Genomic DNA, 22,491 nt, shown 5'->3' with positions numbered 1-22,491 from the left:
ACACTATTCACAATTTTTTTATCATGGTCTAATATATACACACACAACTAATATATTCATATTGATCTCCTTCTTTAAAGATGTCGGAGATGCGGGAACATCTCCTAGCAAAAGACGCATACGAGCACTTCAAGATGAAATGGCGGGATTTTTGCTTGAGCAGGTTATAGCTCCCGACGGAGAATACCACTACACCTAATGCATGCATGTAATGATGTGCAAGTTGTAGGAGAAATTGTATATACCAAATTGTATATATATATATATATGTATGTGTATGCATATATATATGGTCGTATGAGAAATTCTATGATATATGATTGGTCCTACAAAAAAATCTATGATGTATGCATAATGTGTACAATATGTAGTAGCGTAAAATATGTTTGAAATAAAAAACACAAAATGAAAAGAAAAAATAAACAATAAATCCCAAAGCCTTTAGTCTCGGTTCGTGTAACCAACCGGGACTAAAGGTCCCTGCCCCCGGGCGCGCTCTGCCAGCCACTTGGAAGAGCATTGGTCCCGGGTCATGGCCAACCGGGACTAGGGGGCTTTTGGTCCCAAGTTATTAGTCTCGGTTGGTGACCCGGGACTAAACTCCTTACCAACCGGGACTACACCATGTTCTCTACTAGTGGATGAGCCCGGGAGTGAACAAAAAATCGTTAAAAATACTAAATAAATTCAAAAATTTGTATTTATTTGTGGAGTAAGATGACTGAGTGTGTGAAGTCCATGCCAAATTTCAAAGCATTTGGATGTAGCTCTTAGCAAATAAAATAAATTTGGGGTATGTCAAAAAGTTTATTTTTTGTGCATTGCTTGGAACCATTTTTTCTTTTTTCTGATAACTACTTAGATGTCTAAATAGTTTAAAATTCAAGAAGCTAACATCCACTCGACCGGACGTTAGTGACAGATCCGCACGACTCGCGATCGCTCGATCCGCTTCTCTTGTGCGATCCCCCGGTTTGTTTTAGGACCGATTTTTTTTCTTCTGCTGAAAACTATAGTATGTCTGCTCCGGTTTTTTTTCTTTTTTTCACATAAAAAATGGTGTGCACAACCGATTTGATCCTTGTATCCCTCATGAGGTAACTCAACTAGCCAACCAGCTCACCTATGTTCCTTTTTCTTGACAAAACAAAACCAAATAGGCCATTTAACTTGTCTCCTCTTCTACGTTTGCACAAAATTTAACGCAATGTCCAATCTCTTCCACACTTAAGTAGACTATTTTACCAACTCATCTGGAATTGATGACACCGTCGTAATTTTGATGAACAGGGGATACACCCCGGTCACTTTTGTATGAATATCAAGTAACTCGCATATCACACACCTGATAACTAATATAACCCAGTCTTGATAACTTTGGCGTGGCAGGGGGTTGATGAAATATCCCCCCGTAACTTTGGTGTGAATATCATGGTAACTCACACATCCGTGACCTCAAAACTTATGCACCCCGGTCCTGGTAACTTTGACGAAGAGAGGTGATGAAATATACCCCCGATAACTTTTATGTGAATATCATGGTAACTCACACATCACTGACAACTTATGTACCTCGGTCTTGGTAAATTTGGTGACCGGGTGGAGGAAGGTACGTTGATGAAATACCCACGGTTAATTTTTATGTGAATAGCTTGATAACTCACACATCCCATACTTGATAATTTTGGGAGAAAAAGATGTTGGAATAAATCTTGATGCTAGCAGCTCCCATACTTGTAGTTTTATAACCTAAAAAATCATGCTAAAGCTGAGAATTGAACTCAAGAGTTCAATATTGAGATCTTAACACACTAGCCAACTCACCCACTACATGGCTCCTCACAAGTTCAAATAAAATACCACCTTTTTAACCATCCAAGGTGAAAAAGTTGTTGAAATATACCCCTGATAACTTCTGCGTAAATAAGATGATAACTTACTATAACTAACCTGATAACTTACATATAGACATACTGATAACTTTTCACCTTGGGCAAAAAGTTTTAGAAACATTCCCTCATAACCTAATGAAAATAGCATGGTAATTTATGCATCAGACATCCAATAACTTACATACAACACACTGATAACTTTTTACCCGTGGAAAAAACGTTACTGCAACATGCCCCGGTAACATCTGCGTAAATAGCATGGTCATTTATGCACCGAGGACCTCATAACTTATGTTCAACCACCATGTTAACTTTGACTTCGAGGAAAAAAAACATTGAAATATAACTCCTCCGATAACTTTTATGTAAATTTATGATAAATTTATGCATCACAGACCTTATATCTTACGCTTAAACACCATGGATTTTTCATCTAAGGAAAAAAAGGTTTTTAAAATATTTCACCGATAATTTCTGTGTTAAATTATCATACTGCCCCATGCTTTAACCTTCCCGTATTGTAGTTATGAGCCTTATCATGGTATAGGTATCATGTTGCTCATACTATATTTATCACGCTGGTCATGCCAAAGTTATCAAGTCAATCTTTATTATTTTTTCTAATATGACAGAAATAAGAAAGGTTCAAATAACATTGCTTATCTACAATAGAGAACATGAAAAGATGGCTTAGTTGGTTATTAGGCTTTATAGCTATTGCATAGATCTGGGTTCAAATGTTCTTTCAAGCAATTTTATTTTATTTTCATATTATGCAGCAAAAAACAGAAAAAGAAAAAACTAGCAATTCACTATGGTTTTTAGAGAAGGAAAAAAATCAGTGCAAGCAAGCATGAGATGATAACGGTCACAAATCGTGCGGATCTGTCCTAACCTCCAGTCAAGTGAAAGTTAGCACTGTCCACTCAGCCATCTTTCTCCACACAAAAAATCAGTTTGTTTTTTTAGAACTATTCTAGTATTGTTTTTGAATTTATTATCCACCGGGTGCATGAGCCTGAGCTCATAATTGAAAATTCGTTTTCGATCTGTACTATTTTTCAATTTTATTGTTCATATGGTTGCATTTGAGTTCGATAGCAGGAACTCCACGTCCATCACAACGGTGCATCATGGCACCCACGCAGCACCAAGACCAGGCTCCCATAGCAGTAACAGGCTGTGCTACGCAAGAAAAGAGCAGCAATGAAACATGAGGAGGACATATATTATGCTCCCTCTGTTTCAAAATAAATGACTCAACTTTATACTATCGAATTAACATATGCGATGCAGCAAACAGTGCGAGAGAAGAAAATGGCATCGTCGTCATCGTCATCCTTCCTTCCTTCCAGTTTGACATTTCAAACTTCGTACCATCCACAGTAACATATGATGCAGAAAACGCCTCAAAAGTTTCTATTGGACAAGGAAAGAAGGCAGAGCAACAAACAACAATCCCCTAGAAGAAGGCCCCAGTGGCAGACACACAGGGAGCTAACGTCGCGCTATCTAGTTATAGACCATGTACTTCGGCGTGGCGCTGAACTTTTGATAACCTTTAATGACCTTGTTGACTGCGTCCAAGAAATCCTTCTCCGTGACAGTTTTCCTCCGCGCGCGGATAGCGTACATGCCAGCCTCTGTGCACACACTCCGGATATCGGCACCTGTTGCGACACACAAAGAGACAGACAGGGATACATGAGAAGACTGTTGCTCATGACACACAAGGCATGGGATCAGATCATGTGGGACTCGTGCCATGCCAGAATACTAGACTCTTACCAGTGGAGTTGGGGCAGAGGCGAGCCAGCAGCTCAAACCGGATGTCCCGCTCGCAGTTCATCGCGCGGGTGTGGATCTTGAAGATCTGGGTGCGGCCCTCCAGATCAGGCAAGCCAAACTCGACCTTCCTGTCCAACCGCCCTGGACGCAACAGTGCCGGGTCCAACGTATCAGGCCTGTTGGTAGCCATGAGGACCTTGATGTTTCCTCTCGCATCAAAACCATCCAGCTGATTGACAATCTCGAGCATGGTGCGCTGGACCTCGTTGTCACCACCAGCACCGTCGTCAAAGCGAGCACCACCAATGGCATCAACCTCGTCAAAGAAGACAATGCATGCCTTCTTTGACCGAGCCATCTGGAAGAGTTCACGAACCATCCTTGCCCCTTCACCAACATACTTCTGAACTAACTCGCTTCCTATCACGCGGATAAAACATGCGTCTGTGCGATTAGCCACTGCCCTGGCAAGAAGTGTCTTTCCAGTTCCTGGAGGGCCATAGCAAAGTACTCCCTTTGGAGGATCAATACCCAGCTTGACAAACTTCTCGGGATGGAGCATAGGAAGCTCCACAACCTCCCGCATCTTCTCAATCTGATCCTTACAGCCACCAACATCATTATATGTCACATCCGGCTTTTCTTCAACTGTCATCATTGTAACACTAGGATCAATCTTGGGTGGCAAAGGGATTTGTATCTGGTACTTGTTTCGATCAACCCTGCATAATACACAGGAGGAGAATCAACATATAATGCAACTAATTCAAAAACAAGTCAAGCACAATAAGATGTATTATGCAACAAACTTTGGTGATCCTATATATGAACCAATAAGAATAGAACGAGCGTAAAGCACGACAATGGTACATAACACCAGTTACGAATCATACATTTCTGGAAGAATGTATGGCTATCTTATGTGTCTCACCTTGTGCTCAAGCATCCTACCCTAAACATATGCACTCATACAAACAGCCTCAGACTAAAACATAGCCAATTTTAGTGGCCTTATGTTGCCATGTTATACACAGATATACAGACCAACATATGCAATTACGCTCTCAAGTTGTAAAAGGAAAACGTACAGAAACATACTATTGCCCCCGCTCCTTGCTGCTAGAAGAGAAAACGCAAAACTTGTTGCTGGCTTTTTTAGTGTGGCATGCCAAATCCTAGTGCTGAATAACATCTACAGTTCAGTTTGAGATTTATGTTAAAGATGCTCAGTGAGAAGTAGTACTTGTCTTTTTTACATACCAGTGCTGTTAGCCTTACCCTTAAATCTATTATCATTACTAGGAAAAGGACCCGTGCGTTGCAACGGGAAAAAGCAATACCACACACTCTTAATTTATAAAAAGTGGTCTAAAATTTGAGTATTTGTAGCTACGACCCGAACAAAGACGATTTTAGCCTACAAAAACGCAGTTCAAGATTTCACAGGTCTTCCTTTTAAATAAGCTTGCATGTAGATTTAATACGTAGAAAGAAACGGTCAAATGATCTTCAATTTCGTCTCTAATCCTGATTTTGCCGAGATGTTCATCCACAATCCAAATCAGTACCAGTATGAAAGGAAGACGGATAATGCATTATTGATTAAGATTGCATCCTAGATAATATTTTTAAAATGATTAATAGGTAAAATAACATCATATTCACATTCTACATATTTTTCTAATCTAAATCCATATATAACATGTTAAATTTGGAGTTGCGGTTTAGAAGATATGAGTATTTTTAAAAAAATATGCATATTCAAATTCTACATATTTTTCTAATCAAAATCCATATATAACATGTTAAATTTGGAGTTGCGGTTTAGAAGATATGAGTATTTTTTAAAATATTTAATATGTATTATAGATTTAATGTAAAAAACATCAGGGGGTTTTCCATAAAATAACATGACGGACTAAGAATACCTATTTCTTTTATTAGTAGGTATAGATTATTCAGTCTTGTTAAAAATCAAACTGCTCAGAATCTATATGTCAACTGAAAAGTGTCGACACAAAGCACAACATAATATGAACCCTTGCTGTAAAAAAACATAATATGAACCCTTGCAGCAATAGAACCACAGCACCTGTTGCATTATCAGGATGTGGCTTAGCACTCAAAACTATTGTTATTAACAACTTAATTCCAGATTTCCACTAAAAAGGAGTTCGCCCTTACAGCTAAGGGTAGGTGTTGACACGAAGCATAAATCAGGTACAGAAAGTTTTCTGAAAGCAGCCAAATGGAAGATGCCATATAAGTACTCATTAGAGAGAACAGACAACTTACCCAACTCTCATCCCTTCCTCGATATCAGTGGGGGAAACTTTATCACCTAAGCCGACCACAAACTGCAATATCCCCAAAGTAAACATCATCAATATTCAACCTCCAGAAGATATGACTGGCCTAAGATGGCAGAACACTGACATACCTTTGCGATTTGTTTAACATTGATGACATATTTGGCATCATCAGTATTGGGACTTATAATCTTCGTGCATCTAGCAACCTTCACAACAGATTTTATTTGACTATTAATAATTCACAGTGGAGGAGATGATAAAGCACAAAGGTCACAACAAAACCACTAATTCTATGCATTCTGCGGAAGGTTAAAGCGGACATCATGCTAATTCACCTGCAGTGGCTGCTCCTCTTGCATCATCTGTTTATCTGATACAAGATCCCACTGACTTGGTGGAGCCAATCCAGTATCAGACTCCTTTATCCCTGCAATCAAATTAAACGTGAAATGAGCTAGATCCAATGCAACAAGGTGGAATCGCCAAGAGGCACTTAGAACCGGAAAACTGGTACAGGCAGCAATCAGACTAGCCAAAACCGGTGAGAACTTGGGAATGCAATTGTATATGTTTGATCATCCTATTCCTAACCCTAGTCCCAGGATCAAGGGGTGGTCTGGTCACTGGTCAGAGGACATCGATGTGGACGCACGTACCGCACAGGTCGTTGATCTTCTTGGCCATCTCCTTTATATCCTTCTCGACCTTCTTGATGCTGTTCGAGTAGGGTCCAAGCCCCTGTAGAAAGCAAGCCATCCATCCAAACATTAGAAAATTGCACCCAAATCGACATGGTACAATTCAACAAGCAGCACATGCATCTCGCTGTACAGCACGAGAATCCAAACCAGACATTCTTCTCCCGTGTTTAAAAAAAAAATCCACCTCCCCGCACAGAAATCGCAACGACACGAGCCGCAGGGCCAACAGTTTCCGCCGAATACACACGGCAGAGTCGAAAACCCTAGATCTACGCCGAGCAGCAGCCCAACGCTGAAAAGCCGAACCCTTGGCGCCGAGGGCTCCGGCCTAGACGCGCGGGACAGATCGGTCCGGTGTGGGGGGAGGGAGGGAGGCGCTTACGTAGGTCTTGAGGAGGGCGATGTCGTCCTCGTCGAGAGGCCTGGGGTTCTTCTCGCTCATGAGATCGTCTTCTGGCTCCGGCGCCATCGCGTTGGCTCCTGTTCCTCCTCCGGCGACGGCGAGCGGCGGCGGGGTCGGTCTGTCGAGTGCTGCTCAGTTATATGACGGGCGTTCGTTTTTCCCTTCTCCTACTCTCAGTCCCTTTCTTCGCAAAGCTGTCCAAACGGGTCGGCCCAGCACGGGACGGCCCGCCAGGGCACGATTAATAGCCTGGCCGTGCCGTGACGGCCCACGGGCTGCACGCAGCAGCCCAAGCACGCGGCACGGGAGGTAAATGGCCCGGCCCGCGGCACGCTTAGTGGCTGTTCGACAACGCTTCTGAAGCGGAGCGTGCGGAGCGCACTTTAACCAGCTCCTCGGTCCTGAGTTTTCCGAGGCCCGGCGCGAACTTGAAAACTGGGCCTATAAAGACATACATAGTGAATAATTTCATTTGAACAGAATTATATCACAAAATTTTATGTGATTTCAACAACTAAATAATGGTACTAAGAATTTATTAGCAAATACGGTCGCATAATACACAATGGACATGGACATGGACATGGTAAAATTCTTGACAAACAACGGATTAGGTTATAGTATACTGGAAAGGAGGGAGGACACCTGAATCGTTGGAAGAGCCAAAATTAAATTAGCAATACAGAGATCAAATAGAAAACAGACTGAACAAATGTAGGGAGCTCATAGGATGGGTGTACTTATATATATGGAGGGAGCTGTAGAAAAAAAAAGAGAAATCCATAAGGTACTGGTAACGATGAAAAAATTACGGGTAATCAAAGGAACCAGTCATAATCAGGGCTAGGTGCTTCGAAAAAGGAGCATAACGGAGAACGAGAAGAGAGACGAGGGGAGAAGAAACAGCGCCTGTGGCTGGTTATTAGGAGGGTGTTTGGATACGTTTTAGTCACATGACTAAAAGTAGTGGGACTAAAACTTGCTAGCCTCACTCATGTTTGAATCCAAATACTAAAGAGACTAAAATCAAGTTAATGAGCATTTATTATCCTTCAAACCCTCCAATCCAGAACTTGCATGTGTTAAAGGAGAGGAGTTAAATAAGGAGAGAGATGACTAATCCACATTTAGTAGGGGTACCCCTGACTAAAAAAATTCAGTCTCAAGACTATTTTAGCCCCTCTTTAGTGAGGGGTACTTGAAACTTTAGCCTTTTAAAGAGACTATTTTTAGTCAGGCTAGTTTTAATCCCTTGGATCCAAACATCCTCTAGATCGATGAAACTTGAAGCTGGCTACTCTCACGATCCATGTGCTGAGTATGGTAGTACTTCTATTCTACTGAGAAGAAATGATTGGTTGAGCAATAAAACAATGGGTTGTATAGTATATCATACGTAGTTACGTATCACACAAGTTGGGGCCCCTCATTAGGCTGGGCCCTAGGGCGTCGCACTTCTTGTCCCTCCCCAGGGCCGGCCCTGGCTCCATAAACTGTAACTGAACGTCACTCCACTCCGGCGCGGAGTCGCCAAGCGGAGGGAATTCGAACGCGGCCTGAGGCACATGCGGGCACGTTTTATTTTCATGAATACCTTAGAAAAATAGGAGAAAAAAACAAACAAATGTTGAAAATTGAAAAACATTCTGTGAATTATTATTTGGGATAAATTTAAAGTTTTATTAGCACTTACTCCCTTCGTTTCTAAATATAAGACATTTTAGATATTCCACTATGAACTAGATACGGATGTACATAGACATATTTAAAGTTTAGATTCAATCATTTTACTTCGTATGTAGTTTATAGTGTAATCTTTATAAAATTCTATATTTAAAAATGAAGGGAGTACATCATTAGAATTTTCCATCTCAAAGAAGTAAAAAAAATACAAAAGATGCTCTAGAATGAAAAAAGATTTAAAAAAATACCAAGACTACACTACAACGGTACAACTACTCATATCCCAACCACTACAATAATATGCAACCACTACAAAAATATTGAACATATTAGAGTATTAGGTATTTATATAGGACATGTATATTTATATGTTTTTTTTTAAAACGGGTCGTCTCGTGTCGGCCCGCATGGCTAACCTCCAAGCCCAGACACGACCCGTTTAGCATGTGTCGTGCTTGGCCAATGGTGGGCCGTGTCGGCATGCTCATAGGTCGCCCTGGTTGGCCCAGCCCGTTTGGCCAGCTTTGAAGCCATGGTCATGCGTCATGCGATAAGAATCAGACGGCTCGGAAATTTTGATCTCTGAGTCGGTCCACTACATCAATTTGTAGCCAAAGTTGTTTGCTATCACTCTCCATATAGGTCGCAAATGAGTCGAGTTTAAGCGAGTTGGCCTAGGCTCAGCTCAGCTCATACTCCCTCCGTCCGGAATTGCTTGTCACATAAATGAATAAAAATGGATGTATCTAGAACTAAAATACATCTAGATACATCCATTTTTATGATAAGTATTTCCGGACGGAGGGAGTACTAAAATTCGAGCAAACTCAAAATGTGTGAAGCTCAAGGTTGCGATGTAGAAAGTGGCTCGTGCTCAGCTTGTAATGATCTTGAGTCGATCTCCATCAAGTTTCGAGTCAAATAAGATGGTTTTTTAAACTATTTAAGGCAAAATATAAAACAACATAGGTTGTGGATGAACTAACAAGATATTGAACACACGGCTGACCACATGTCTTATTGAGGCTAAAATTTCCTCACGGTTTATTTCCATGTTCGCTAGTAGGTAAAATGTAGGAAAAATCGTACACAACATATATGGCAATGAATGATCCTAGTTCTTTGTAATAAACATTAAAGTTATTTAATATATTTATATGATATATCATGCTATGGAGCTAAAATCGAGCGACCCAATACTGGCTTAAGATAAGCTTGTTTCTCGATCAAGCTACATAAAGTGTTCAAACTCAGTTTTTTTTTCAAGTCGATCTGGAGTCAAGCTAAAATCGAGCGACCCAATACTGGCATAATATAAGCTCATTTCTCGATCGGGCTACATAACGTGTTCAAACTCAGCTTATTTTTTTTCAAGTCAATCTCGAGTCAAGCTTAAATACAAGTTGATCTCAAATGGCTCACAAGTCTTGAGCTTTTCTTGCGGCCCTGCGTGCAGATTTTGAGTTTAAGATGTACTGCTGCTACTGCTAGCTCGTCAGACTGCTAGTTTAAGAGCCACCCATCAAACAACCATGGACGTCCTTTCTATAGCGTCACTCTTCTTGCTTCTGCACTTGTTTGATTTCTCCTTCAAAATGACAGGTCGAGAGTTAGCACAACCACTCTTCTTTATCCCTGATGGCCTCTAAGCGTCCAAGGTAGCAAGGAAGTGGCAAATCTCTTTGGTGATGAGAGCCCCAAGCACACGTGCCACAGCTCTAGGCGCGACAACCCCATCACATCGTCATAACCATGTGCTATTTTGATTTCTCACCATGTTTATGTTTGTTCAAACTAGGTTCACTTTTTGGTCATGCTAACGTGATGGTGACTCACGGTCTCACATCCCGGTTTGGATGATAAACTGCAAAGACAATCAATCAAGATTCTCCCCACCTTACAGCGGCCTGGCATCGACATCATTTGGCATTGCGTTCATGCGTTATCATCAGGATGCCACCACCATAACCAACGTTACAAGGAACTATGGCTACAGGCTACTTTGGATTGTTGTTAATGTAAATAGAAGAGGGGAAAACTAGTCCTCGGTGGCGTAGTACTGCGGGGCGAGCTCGGCCAGCCACAGCGGGTCTATCCGGGTGAGGTTCTTGACGTAGTTCTGCGTCGTCCGGACCAGCTCGTTGAAGATGACGCAGTCCGGCTTGGTCCGGAACAGCACCGACGAAGGGTGCATCTGCACGCTCTGCCCCGTCGCCAGAGCCCTGCCAAGATCAACAGCACACCAAGCCATAAGCCTTTGAGAGAGATACAACCATCGAGCATACATACTTGATACAACATCTCACTATTCCAAGCGTTGGTTAGTACTGTATTTAGCGAGATGCGGCTCAGCTTGTTTGAGGATCGCAAGGAGCTGTCGGGTTGAAACGATCATACACGCAAGTTGGAGGGGTACCTGAATGATCCGTCTGGCTGCCGCATCGCAGCGTTCAGGAAGAAAGCGGCAGTGAGGCACCTCCGGAACTGGACCATGTCGTCGCCGCACGATGACAGGTTAAGCCCCATTTGTTGGACATGGCCCTGGATTTGGCTGCACCACACAGAAACTCTCCATGTCAGCTCACGGCGCTATCTTTCCTATTTAACTGGAAACACTTCTCAGATTTTGGATTAGACTATAGGTGTTCGGTTTAGCTCTTAATCTCTGCTGATGGCCCAAGAAAAAATGGCAAGAGAAATTCAACAAAAAGAATTGCCTGCAGATATTTCAACTGCTAATGCTACAAATAAAAGGCATGCTCGAGCTGATTGCAGCACTGTTAAAACACATTCTAAAAGGCCATTGTGCTCAAGCTGAGTGCGATTGTTTTTTTCAAATATAAAATTCTAAAAGTCCATGGCAGCCGTAGTATTTTCCGTTTCACCATTTAAAAGAATGCATCTAATCTGGTCCAATAATTCAAGCTTTCAACAACATTGTAATAACTAACCTGTGAACATCACGAGCATGCCTTAGAGAGCGGTAATTGATAAAGTTTTCAAAGCACCATCTGTTCAAAGCTTTTTCCATTGTTTTCTCTTTGGCATTTGCGTTTTTGCTCTTCTCCAAGCATTCTGCAGCGGCTCGATATACGTTCACCAACGTTATATGGTCTCCTTCGGAGCTTTCAAAGCTCTTCCTAGCAGCTCTTGCCTAAACATGGGATAAGGGTAAAAGGATCAATCAATAAATGCACTTGTAGTCCTCGAGAAAAAGACAAGTGCATTATTACTTGGTAACAGGGGAAGAGCCCAACCAAATAGAAGTTGAGCCTTTATAATTCCTCTTTGGAATACAGATGGAAAATCATGAGAAATTAGAGGCTAAGGGTACTTCAAGACATGCATCAATGAAACAGTATATGATTCCACCACATAACTATGAAAAAAATTCAATCACTAATACAAAATTCTTCAGTGCCAACAAATTTGGCACTCTGGCGACTTAATAATAGGACCAATGAATTCTAGTCTTTCTAGCCACAGGGGAAAACCAATTCCATAGAGATAATGAGAATAAGTGTTGCGGGTAAACATCAATCTCTCAGAAGTTAAATACTGATAACTACATGAACATTCAATGAGAGGTTCTGTTTACGGAAAATATATTCTTGGTAATTAATTGATAATCACCAGTTCACCACGAACCTGAAAAGCATGCAGTGCCAAGAACCAAGGTGTATAAACCCCGTTTATAAAAGTAAACTAAATCAGAGTCTACTCATGGCTCGAACCAAAGTCCAATCCCCCAATTTTAATCAAAACTTTCTAGAATTTTTCAACTTCAAATAGCATGTGATCACATATACTATTCAAATTGATATAATCCGAAACAAAACATGATACTAAGATAAAACGGGTAACTGTCCAGTTCCCGCTGGTTTTTCAACCCTTCCTGCCTCCTTGGCCTTGCATTATGTCTTAAAAATGCATCCAATGGCAATATAACTACATAATGTTCCACATACCTATTGTGGAATATACATTAAACCAGTTGCTGGGGACTAACGAGAATACCTCTTCTAACTTCTCACGTGGGGTGAAGAAAATTGATTCCACTGAAAGCATAGAAACGACAATCAACATTTCTTCCAAGCACTTGAATTCGCTCGACACTATCAATGCCTTGGAGTACATTGGATCTAAAGGCAGCCGAGCCATCTGTTTACCAACTGGATCTGACAGCTTATAATCATCAGTCAAAGCTCCGAGTAAAATCAATTGCTCCAATGATTTCAAAATGGAGGTCCTGCAGTAGGTTTGGCACAATTAGCAAAAAACTGAAGTCCATGCAAGGCAACTAGCTATTCAGCTTATAGTAGAGATTTCTGCAAAGCTTATGCAAAAATAATGTTTGAAGTTTCCAGTGAATGCATTCATCATAAGGTTCGTAACAACTTAACAAGTCCCGGACATAAGTTTGCTTTAACAGTAAAAGTAAAAATGGCTGGGATCATTATCACAAGTAACGAAATATTTCAAATACAGTATTACAAATGAAATCACTAGTGTGTATCTTCTCAGTGCTATGATATTTGAGTTCTGCGCACTAACATATAATTAAGCACAGCAGCACATATGAAACAAACATCAAGCTCCCACATTGCCAGATAAATTTCAAACGGGTAATTTTAAGTTTATCTTTAGCCATGTTGATTGCACTTTTTGCATGACATTTCAGTGACTTCACTATATTGTAATCAGACAGGGGGCAAAATTTTCTTCTCCACGTGAGCAAGAATAAGAAAACAGAAGGAAACTCACCTTGATGGTTTCTCCATAAAATCGAAACCTATGATATCATCAATCCCAAGAGCTTTGAGCTGTAGAACAACATTTGCGAGGTTACATCGCTTAATCTCAGGAATAGTAGATTCCGCCAGTTTATCAAACTCACATTCTTGGAACAACCGAAAGCACTTCCCTGGCCCCTCACGTCCAGCACGGCCACTGAAGGTAGAATAAAAAGGTAAGAGAAAGCAGTCAAAAGCACACAGCAATTATATTTGCTTAAAAATTTATACCTCCTTTGAAGAGCCTGTGCTTTAGAGACAGGGATGATAATTAGCGATTCCATTCCAGTTACAGGATTGTAGGCGCGCGCTTTGACCATCCCAGGATCAATAACATATTTAATACCAGGTATCGTTACAGAAGTCTCTGCAATATTTGTTGCTAGAACTACCTGGCAGACAAACTGGACATTAGAAAAATGCTCCCAAGCCTTACATACTACACGAGTCATGTTTAATGAAAGTAAATCATGGAAAATGACGACAAGAAAATGCATTGCTCAAATGAACCCTGCAAAAGATCGAATTTAGAGATGCAGGAATACAGGAAAACCTTGAGCGAGAAAATCAAGGCTACCTAAAAAAGTAGTAGGCTGTTGGCTACGCACCACCACCAAGTGTGACAAAACCAGCTTGAGCAAAAATGAGGCTCGGCCCACAGAACCTATCATTCTATCAACAGTCACTAAGCATCACGGTACAGTACAAGGTAGGCCAGGCCTTGCAAAAAAAAGGTAAGACCAGAGAAATGAGACGGAAAGCAGGAAAAAAAGGTAGGGAGGGTCCCAAAAAAAATTAGCGGCAGAAACGGGAGGGGGTACAGTGCCCGTCAAAAGCCAACAGCACAGACAACACAAACAATCAAAAAGCCTACTCCCACTGTGGTCTGTGCAACCAGGAGTTGTAGGCACTCCTCCAACGCTGCACCTCCACCTTCATGCCCATAGTCACTGCGCATAGATCATGGTATTCTTCTTGGAACATCCTGATGTTTATTTCGTGCCAAACGAACCAAATTAGCAGAGCAACCATGGAATCCAGGTCCTTGCACCACTGCTCCGGAGCCTGTTTGTGTTTGGCCAGCCACCAATCTGCTAAAGTGTCCTCAGCCAAGGCCGGCTCAATGGGCATAACTTGTTTCCATGTCTAGCAGACAACTAATTAACTGCCCCCTCAGCCCTCTTTTTTTGCAACTGCAGACTAATATAATGTGGGTTTTTTTATTAGCAATAACGTAAGTAGTTACGTTCAGAAGTGCAACTCTCAACCAAACGTAGATATAAAGAGCAGTAACTAAAGTATTCGTCAAATAAATATGTTGGAAGTGGAACAAAGGAAAAGTAAGCATTGAAAGAACATGAAGGTTCACCTTCCGGGCTCCAGATGGTGCTGGCTTAAATGCATTCATTTGCTGTTCTGATGGAAGAGATGAGTAGATAGGTGTAATCCATATCTTGCTACTGTCTGCTGGAAGTTGACGAGCACGCTCCTGAATAAGCCTCTCTAGTGATTCAATCTCCTCTTGACCAGTTAAAAATGCAAGAATGTCTCCAGGTCCTTCCTCCAAATGGATCTAAGAAAGTAAACATCCAAACATGAAGTTCATAATCAAAGAGGGCTGGCTACATCAAGTCACAGTTGAAACAATAGGTTCTGCTAATTAGAAGACACTAAATTTAGGCTCAGACAAGATACTAAATTAAGGCTCAGACAAGATACATTCTTCTATCCTAGTTTCTGAAGGAAGCCTTTTTCTTTCAAAAACGCATTTTAAGTTTCTATAGACTCCAATTTTCTTTCCTCCTTACCAATCCATCCACATCTTCCATGCAAATAGGGTGCTCACCTGAAAGATAGTAACTAGTGTAGCATCTAGATAATCCGACTCAGGCTGATAAGTATACAGTGTGTCGACGGGGTATTGCCGTCCTTGAATATGTACAGCTTTAGCACCACCAAAATAATCAGAAAAACACTTGGCATCCAGACTAGCAGACATAATAATCAGCTTTAGAGGTGCAGTCTTTATTCCCTGGCATGCCTTCAGGGTAGAAACTTGAGAGTGATCTTGTTTGTCAGACAAAATCTTCCCATTTTTATTCGCATGAAGAGATCGGGAATGCTGCACTTTTTTCAACAAACCCAGCAATACATCAGTATGGACGGTTCTTTCGTGGGCCTCGTCAACGATTACAACACTATACTTAGACAAGAGTGGATCCAAAAGGGCTTCCCTGAAAATGGAAAGCAATTATTCTATTACAAAACTGAAAGCAATTATTCTATTACAAAATTGGAAGCAATTCTTCTATTACAAAAGTAAATTCACAGATCAGACAAAAAAGAGATAGAAAGAGATGAACCCACACATTTAGCCATCTATAATATGGCAAGACCGCAAGATACAGCTGAAACAATGAATTGGTCAATAGTTTTTCAACAGAAACATCTCAAAAACAAAGAACGCAAAATAAAAGTTACAGTGAAGGAAAATAATGCAATATACAACTCCGAAACAAATAAAATGATATATGGACTTTCTTTTGTGAGCAAAATGTTGCTAGTCTCAGGTCCATGCACATTTAGGGATGACTACTGTCACAAATGACTGAAATAGAGAGAAAGCTTGAATACAAAAATGGTAGGTCTAGAACATCACCAATCTACTAGAAAGGTAAAATGGAAGTGTTTGTTCTGCCTATTTTTAACTTCATTCCTCAGATTTTAACTCATAAATGACTTATCCATATATCATTTGAACAGCATTACAAGGGTATGGCCATCATGCTGGTAAGTGCTACTCCCTCTGTCTCAAAATGTAAGACGTTTTTTTGACTATCGTAGTATCAAAAAACATCTCACATTTTGAGGCAGAGGGAGTACTGCATACATGGTCAGAGAATTTCATGATGACCCTTCAAAAATTGAAACAATTCTTTATAGGAGCATATAGCATTAAGTCAACAGTTAAGCAAAACAATACAGAGAAGAATCAAATAGCAAGCAACAAAGCGGGTAGAATATCAGATGGACACAGGGAGCTAGCATAAAACAGAATAATAGACCATAAAATAGTCAAGACAATATGGTTGAGAAAATAACCTTAGAAGTAAACCATCGGTCATGTATTTAATCCTTGTTGCATTAGATGTGGAATCATCAAATCTTATAGAGTATCCAACCTTTCTGCCCAACTGATCATTGCATTCCTCGGCGACACGCTTTGCTACTGTCACAGCTGCAACTCGTCGAGGCTGAGTGATGCCAATGACTTTTCCATCCTGACAAAACCCACCATCATACAAAAACTGTGGCAACTCTGCGTAACAAAACAAAAGAAAGAGTATGATTTTGTAACAAAATACTTGACAACCATATGGTTATTCTTCAATAAATGATAAAGGATGCTCCTCAAAGAAATCACGTAAGCAAATATAGTCTGTGCTGGTCAAGCACTTCATAATAATAATTTCCGTAAGATAGAAACGCTACGGCACAAAGAAAATATGAGGTTTTCGAGCATAGGGACCTCATTTTGTGTTTATGAAATGTTCCTTCAGTCACCCTCTTACTCTTATGTGCTGTCGTATGAGTTAACTGAGACTAGTAAAACTGCTACCAGACTAACAAGATACTAAACAAGTAACAACATCAATTCCATAAATGGACGAAACAATAATCACATTCATCACAGAGCTACAGTCTTTCAGAAATTACTGGACACAAGAAACAAAGAGCAATGGAAGGGGAAAAGAGTGCAGTGAGACACTTACGAGTCGTTTTGCCGCTACCGGTCTCGCCGACAACGATCAGCGTGTCATTCTTCCTCACCTCATCCACAAGCCTTTTCTCCACTGCAACCACAATCACCACCACCAAGCCATGCAACAGATTTAATGACAACTAGTATACGATGTTTCTTCAGTAACTGCTGAACAATGCTCATCAACATCAACAGCAACAAATAGTCCCTCTTAACTAAGCAAAGCCAAACAAAAAAAGCAGGGGGCAAGGGAATCAAACATTTGGCATGCAAACTAACCTGACGCGATGGGAAGCGACTTCCTCTGCTGACGGATCAGCTGCTTCCTCCTGTTCAGCCCAACAAAAGCATATGCTCAGCCCCCCGAGCAGATAGACCAAACAAACCGTAAGGAAATCGGAGGAGAAGGGTCGGCACCGCGCGTTATGCTGCTGCTTCTGCGGGGAAGCGCCGGAGGAGAAGGACGGCATCTCGGGTGCTGGTGCAGACCCCCAGGCCCTGAAGCTCGCCACGGCAGGCGCGCGGTGCTGGCTCGCCGGGATTTGTTTCTGCGCCGGCGACGGGGAGGGGGCCTGGGTAGGGCCTCGGGATGCTGCTCGAGCTTTGGAGCTGGAGTGGGCCGGTGGGGGGAGGTGGGGAGGGCCTTGGTCCGACGAGCGCCGCCAGGGAGGCACACCGCCCACCCGCGGGGACGAGAAGGAACCGCCGGTGGAGCGGGCAGAGAAGGCAGGCGGCGGGGTGAGGGGACGGAGATGGTTGCGGCGGGGCGAGGGGAAGGGAGACGAGACGGCGACGGGAGGCGGCGGGACGAGAGCGCACGAATGGGCCAGTGAAACTGAAAGCCCAACTAGCTAGCTGGCCGACTGATGCAAACTTTTTCTCGTGATCATCTCACCCGGTCACCCCTCCCAACCTCTAAAAAACACATGAATAGACAACTATCAATTTTTAGGTTTTCTTAAGAAATTAGGTTAAACTCCCTAAAAAAAAGGTTAAACAACAAATAGATTGTCTAGATATGCAATTAGGTGAACAACCTATATGATGCTAGCAGCAACAACAATACAAGCAAGCAAAGGATACACCACTAGTAAAGCTTGTATAAAGTAAAGGTAAGAAATAACCACAAATGAAGCCGGTGAAGATAAGGATCTGTTACCTAAGTTCCTTCTCTTTGAGGGAAAGTACGTATCCGTTGAAGTGGTCTGGAGGCACAGTGGTTGACAAGAAGCCATTAGGGCCACCATATTCTCCTCACGCCCTCATACAATGCGAGATGTTGTGATTTCATTAATGGTGCCTTTGAAGACAGCGATCGAACATTTACAAACAAGGTTGGGGCAATCTGCGCAATTTAATTGAAAGCTTCCAACATCACCACGAAGCTTCACCACAATAGATTGTGGCTCTGAGGTGACCTCGACAGTCTATGGTTCTCAAACAACGAGAGTGACGAGATCCGTAAGGGATTAGTGGGGGAATCAAATTTCTCTTGGTGTAAGTATAGATCGGGGCCCTCTCAACCAAACCCTATAAGATCAACAAGTTTTGTTGGCTAGGAAGAGAGATCAGACGAAAATGAAGCTTGGTAATGAAAGAGGCGGTCTTCTTGGAAAAGACACCCTTTATACAGTGGGGGAACATATCCAACCGTTACCCCTCTCAGCCCGCACGCAAGTGGTACTACAACTCAAGGGAGCGGTACTACCACTTAGGCGGTTGTGCCAGCTACACAGTGCAAAGACTCAAGGCTTCGAGCCAGTAGTGCCGTCGGAGCGGTACTACCGCTCGCCTCAGCGATACTACCGCTAAGGTTGCAGCGCAGAGGCCCTCGGATCCACGGCAGAGGCAGAACAGGAGCAGTACCGCTGAAGTGGTACTACCGCTTATAAGAGCAGTACTGCCACCTATAAGCGGTAGTGCCTCGTCCTACCGCCGCCCATGAGTCCGTTAAGAGTTCTTAATCCAGAAGGTTAGGCGTTAGTAGCGGGTGGTACTAGTGCTTATAGGCGGTACTACCGCGTCGTACTACCGAGTCTACTACCGCACAGTTCGACTCTTGGGGAACGTCGCATGGGAAACAAAAAAAATTCTACACACACATAAGATCTATCCATGGTGATGACCATCTATGAGAAGGAAGAGTGTATCTACATACCCTCGTAGATCACTAAGCGGAAGCGTATATAACGCGGTTGATGTAGTGGAACATCTTCGCGATCCAAATCACAGCCCTTCCCGTGATCTCATCATGATCCGTCCCGCGATCCCTTCTCGATCTAGTGCCGAACGGACGACACCTCCGTATTCAACACACGTACAGCTCGATGACGATCACCTTCTTCTTGATCCAGCAAGAGGGGCGGAGAGGTAGATGAGTTCTCTAGCACGACGGCGTGGTGGTGGAACTATTTCGCCAGGGCTTCGCCTAAGCACCACCAAACTAGACTAGAGGAGAAAACTATCTAGATGAAGTAGAGGGAGCACGTGGCAATTAGGGTTAGGGCTGCCTCTAATTCCTCTAGTATATATAGGAGGGAGGGAGGGGAGGAGGCAGCCTCAAACCCTCAAGGTTCGGTCGAAATTGGAGGTGGAGGAGTCCTACTCCAATCCTACTAGGAGTAGGGTTCCTCCTCTCCACTTGGAAACATTTCCTCTTCTTCCACGTTTGGGTTTTTTCCTTCTCAAACCTCATGGGCCTTAGTGGGGGCTTAGGACAGCCCACTAGGGGCTGGTTTGTCTCATCCAACAGATCATGAGGCCCCTCGGGGCGGGACACCCCTCCTGATGGTCCCCGGTACCCTCTCGGCACTCCCGGTACACTACCAAAGTACCCGAAACTTTTCCGGTGACCAAAAAAGGACTTCCTATATATATCAATCTTTACCTCCAAACCATATTGGAGCTCCTCGTGACATCCGGGATCTCATCCGGGACTCTGAACAACTTTCGGTTACCAACACACATAACTCAATAATACCGAAACGTCACCGAACCTTAAGTGTGCAGACCCTGCGGGTTCGAGAACTATGTAGACATGACCTGAGACATTCTCCGGTCAATAACCAATAGCGGGACCTGGATGCCCATATTGGCTCCTACATATTCTATGAAGATCTTTATCGGTTGAACCTCTATGTCAAGGATTCAGTTAAACCCATATGATGTTCCCTTTGTCCTTCGGTATGTTACTTGCCCGAGATTCGATCGTCGGTATCTTCATACCTAATTCAATCTCGTTACCGGCAAGTCTCTTTACTTGTTCCATAATACAAGACCCCGTTACCAACTCCTTAGTCACATTGCTTGCAAGGCTTATTCTGATGTTGTATTACTGAGTGGGCCCCGAGATACCTCTCCGTCATACGGAGTGACAAATCCCAGTCTCGATTCACGCCAACCCAACAGACACCTTTGGAGATACATGTAGAGCACCTTTATAGTCACCCAGTTACGTTGCGACGTTTGATACACACAAGGTATTCCTCCGATGTCCGGGAGTTGCATGATCTCATGGTCATAGGAACAGATATATTGACATGCAGAAAACAGTAGCAATAAACTCACACGATCGTATGCTACGTTCATAGTTTGGGTCTTGTCCATCACATCATGCTCCTAATGATGTGATCCCGTTATCAAGTGACAACACTTGTCTTTGGCCAGTTAACCTTGACCATCTTTGATCAACGAGCTAGTCAACTAGAGGCTTACTAGGGACAGTGTCTTGTCTATGTATCCACACATGTATCTGATTTTCCATCCAATACAATTCTAGCATGGATAATAAACGATTATCATGAACAAGGAAATATAATAATAACCAATTTATTATTGCCTCTAGGGCATATTTCCAACAGTCTCCTACTTGCACTAGAGTCAATAATCTAGTTCACATCACTATGTGATTGTAATGAATCTAACACCCATACAGTTCTAGGGTTTGATGATGTATTGCTTGTGAGAGAGGTTTTAGTCAACGGGTCTGAACTTTTCAGATTCGAGTCTGCTTCACAAATCTCTATGTCATCCTGTAGGTGCTGCTACCACGCGCCATTTGGAACTACTATATGAATCCGGTTTACTACTCAGAGTTATCCAGATTAGTGACAAAGCTTGTATCAACGTAACCCTTTACGACGAACTCTTTTATCACCTCCATAATCGAGAAAAAAAAATCCTTAGTCCACTAGTTACTAAGGATAACTTTGACCGTTGTCCAGTGATCCATCTCTGGATCACTCTTGTACCCCTTGATTGACTCCCGGGGTCGTTGCCCCCCTTCGGTGGTCCCCCGGGGCCACCTCCGGTGGTCCCGGTGGTCCCGGTACGTTACCGGTGATGCCCGAAACACTTCCGGTATCCAAAACCATCCGCCCTATATATCAATATTTACCTCCGGACCATTCCAGAGCTCCTCGTGACGTCCGGGATCTCATCCGGGACTCCGAACAACTTTCGGTAACCTCGTATAACAATTCCCTACAACCCTAGCGTCATCGAACCTTAAGTGTGTAGACCCTACGGGTTCGGGAGACAGGCAAACATGACCGAGACACCTCTCTGGCCAATAACCATCAACGGGGTCTGGATATCCATGGTGGCTCCCTCTAGCTCCATGATGATCTCATCGGATGAACCACGATGTCAAGGATTCAATCAATCCCGTATACGATTCCCTTTGTCTGTCGGTATAGAACTTGCCCGAGATTTGATCGTCGGTATACCTATACCTTGTTCAATCTCGTTACCGGTAAGTCTCTTTACTCGTTGCGTAGCACGTCATCGTGTGACTAACTCCTTAGTCACATTGAGCTCATGATGATGTTTTACCGAGTGGGCCCAGAGATACCTCTCCGTCACACGTAGTGACAAATCCCGATCTCGATTCATACCAACCCAACAGACACTTTCGGAGCTACCCGTAGTGCACCTTTATAGTCACCCAGTTACGTTGTGACGTTTGATACACCCAAAGCACTCCTACGGTACCCGGGAGTTGCACAATCTTACGGTCGATGGAAAAGATACTTGACATTAGAAAAGCATTAGCATACGAACAATACGATCTAGTGCTAGGCTTAGGATTGGGTCTTGTCCATCACATCATTCTCCCAATGATGTGATCCCGTTATCAATGACATCTAATGCCCATG

The 22,491-nt window shown here is 42.6% G+C and overlaps 2 protein-coding genes across 2 annotated transcripts; both read right to left on the bottom strand.

The window, feature by feature from the left end:
- Positions 1-3,135: 3,135 nt before the first annotated feature.
- On the bottom strand, positions 3,136-7,246 carry LOC123407848 (26S proteasome regulatory subunit 7A). The gene is made up of 7 exons (XM_045101077.1): positions 7,076-7,246; positions 6,649-6,730; positions 6,328-6,419; positions 6,121-6,198; positions 5,976-6,037; positions 3,681-4,402; positions 3,136-3,562 (listed from the first exon to the last, which is right to left on the bottom strand). Exons 1-7 carry the CDS (start codon positions 7,160-7,162, stop codon positions 3,405-3,407), a joined length of 1,281 nt encoding a protein of 426 aa, XP_044957012.1. The 5' UTR covers positions 7,163-7,246; the 3' UTR covers positions 3,136-3,404.
- A 3,384-nt stretch (positions 7,247-10,630) lies between these two features.
- On the bottom strand, positions 10,631-18,177 carry LOC123409329 (pre-mRNA-splicing factor ATP-dependent RNA helicase DEAH10). The gene is made up of 12 exons (XM_045102264.1): positions 17,753-18,177; positions 17,615-17,664; positions 17,346-17,426; positions 16,675-16,891; positions 15,419-15,806; positions 14,942-15,145; positions 13,804-13,964; positions 13,544-13,729; positions 12,797-13,028; positions 11,731-11,933; positions 11,196-11,330; positions 10,631-11,001 (listed from the first exon to the last, which is right to left on the bottom strand). Exons 1-12 carry the CDS (start codon positions 17,803-17,805, stop codon positions 10,818-10,820), a joined length of 2,094 nt encoding a protein of 697 aa, XP_044958199.1. The 5' UTR covers positions 17,806-18,177; the 3' UTR covers positions 10,631-10,817.
- Between the last annotated feature and the right edge of the window lie 4,314 nt (positions 18,178-22,491).

Source organism: Hordeum vulgare, chromosome 7H (genome assembly GCF_904849725.1).
Source record: "Hordeum vulgare subsp. vulgare chromosome 7H, MorexV3_pseudomolecules_assembly, whole genome shotgun sequence".
Classification (NCBI taxonomy): Eukaryota; Viridiplantae; Streptophyta; class Magnoliopsida; order Poales; family Poaceae; genus Hordeum; species Hordeum vulgare.
This window is presented reverse-complemented; position numbering and strand designations above follow the sequence as displayed.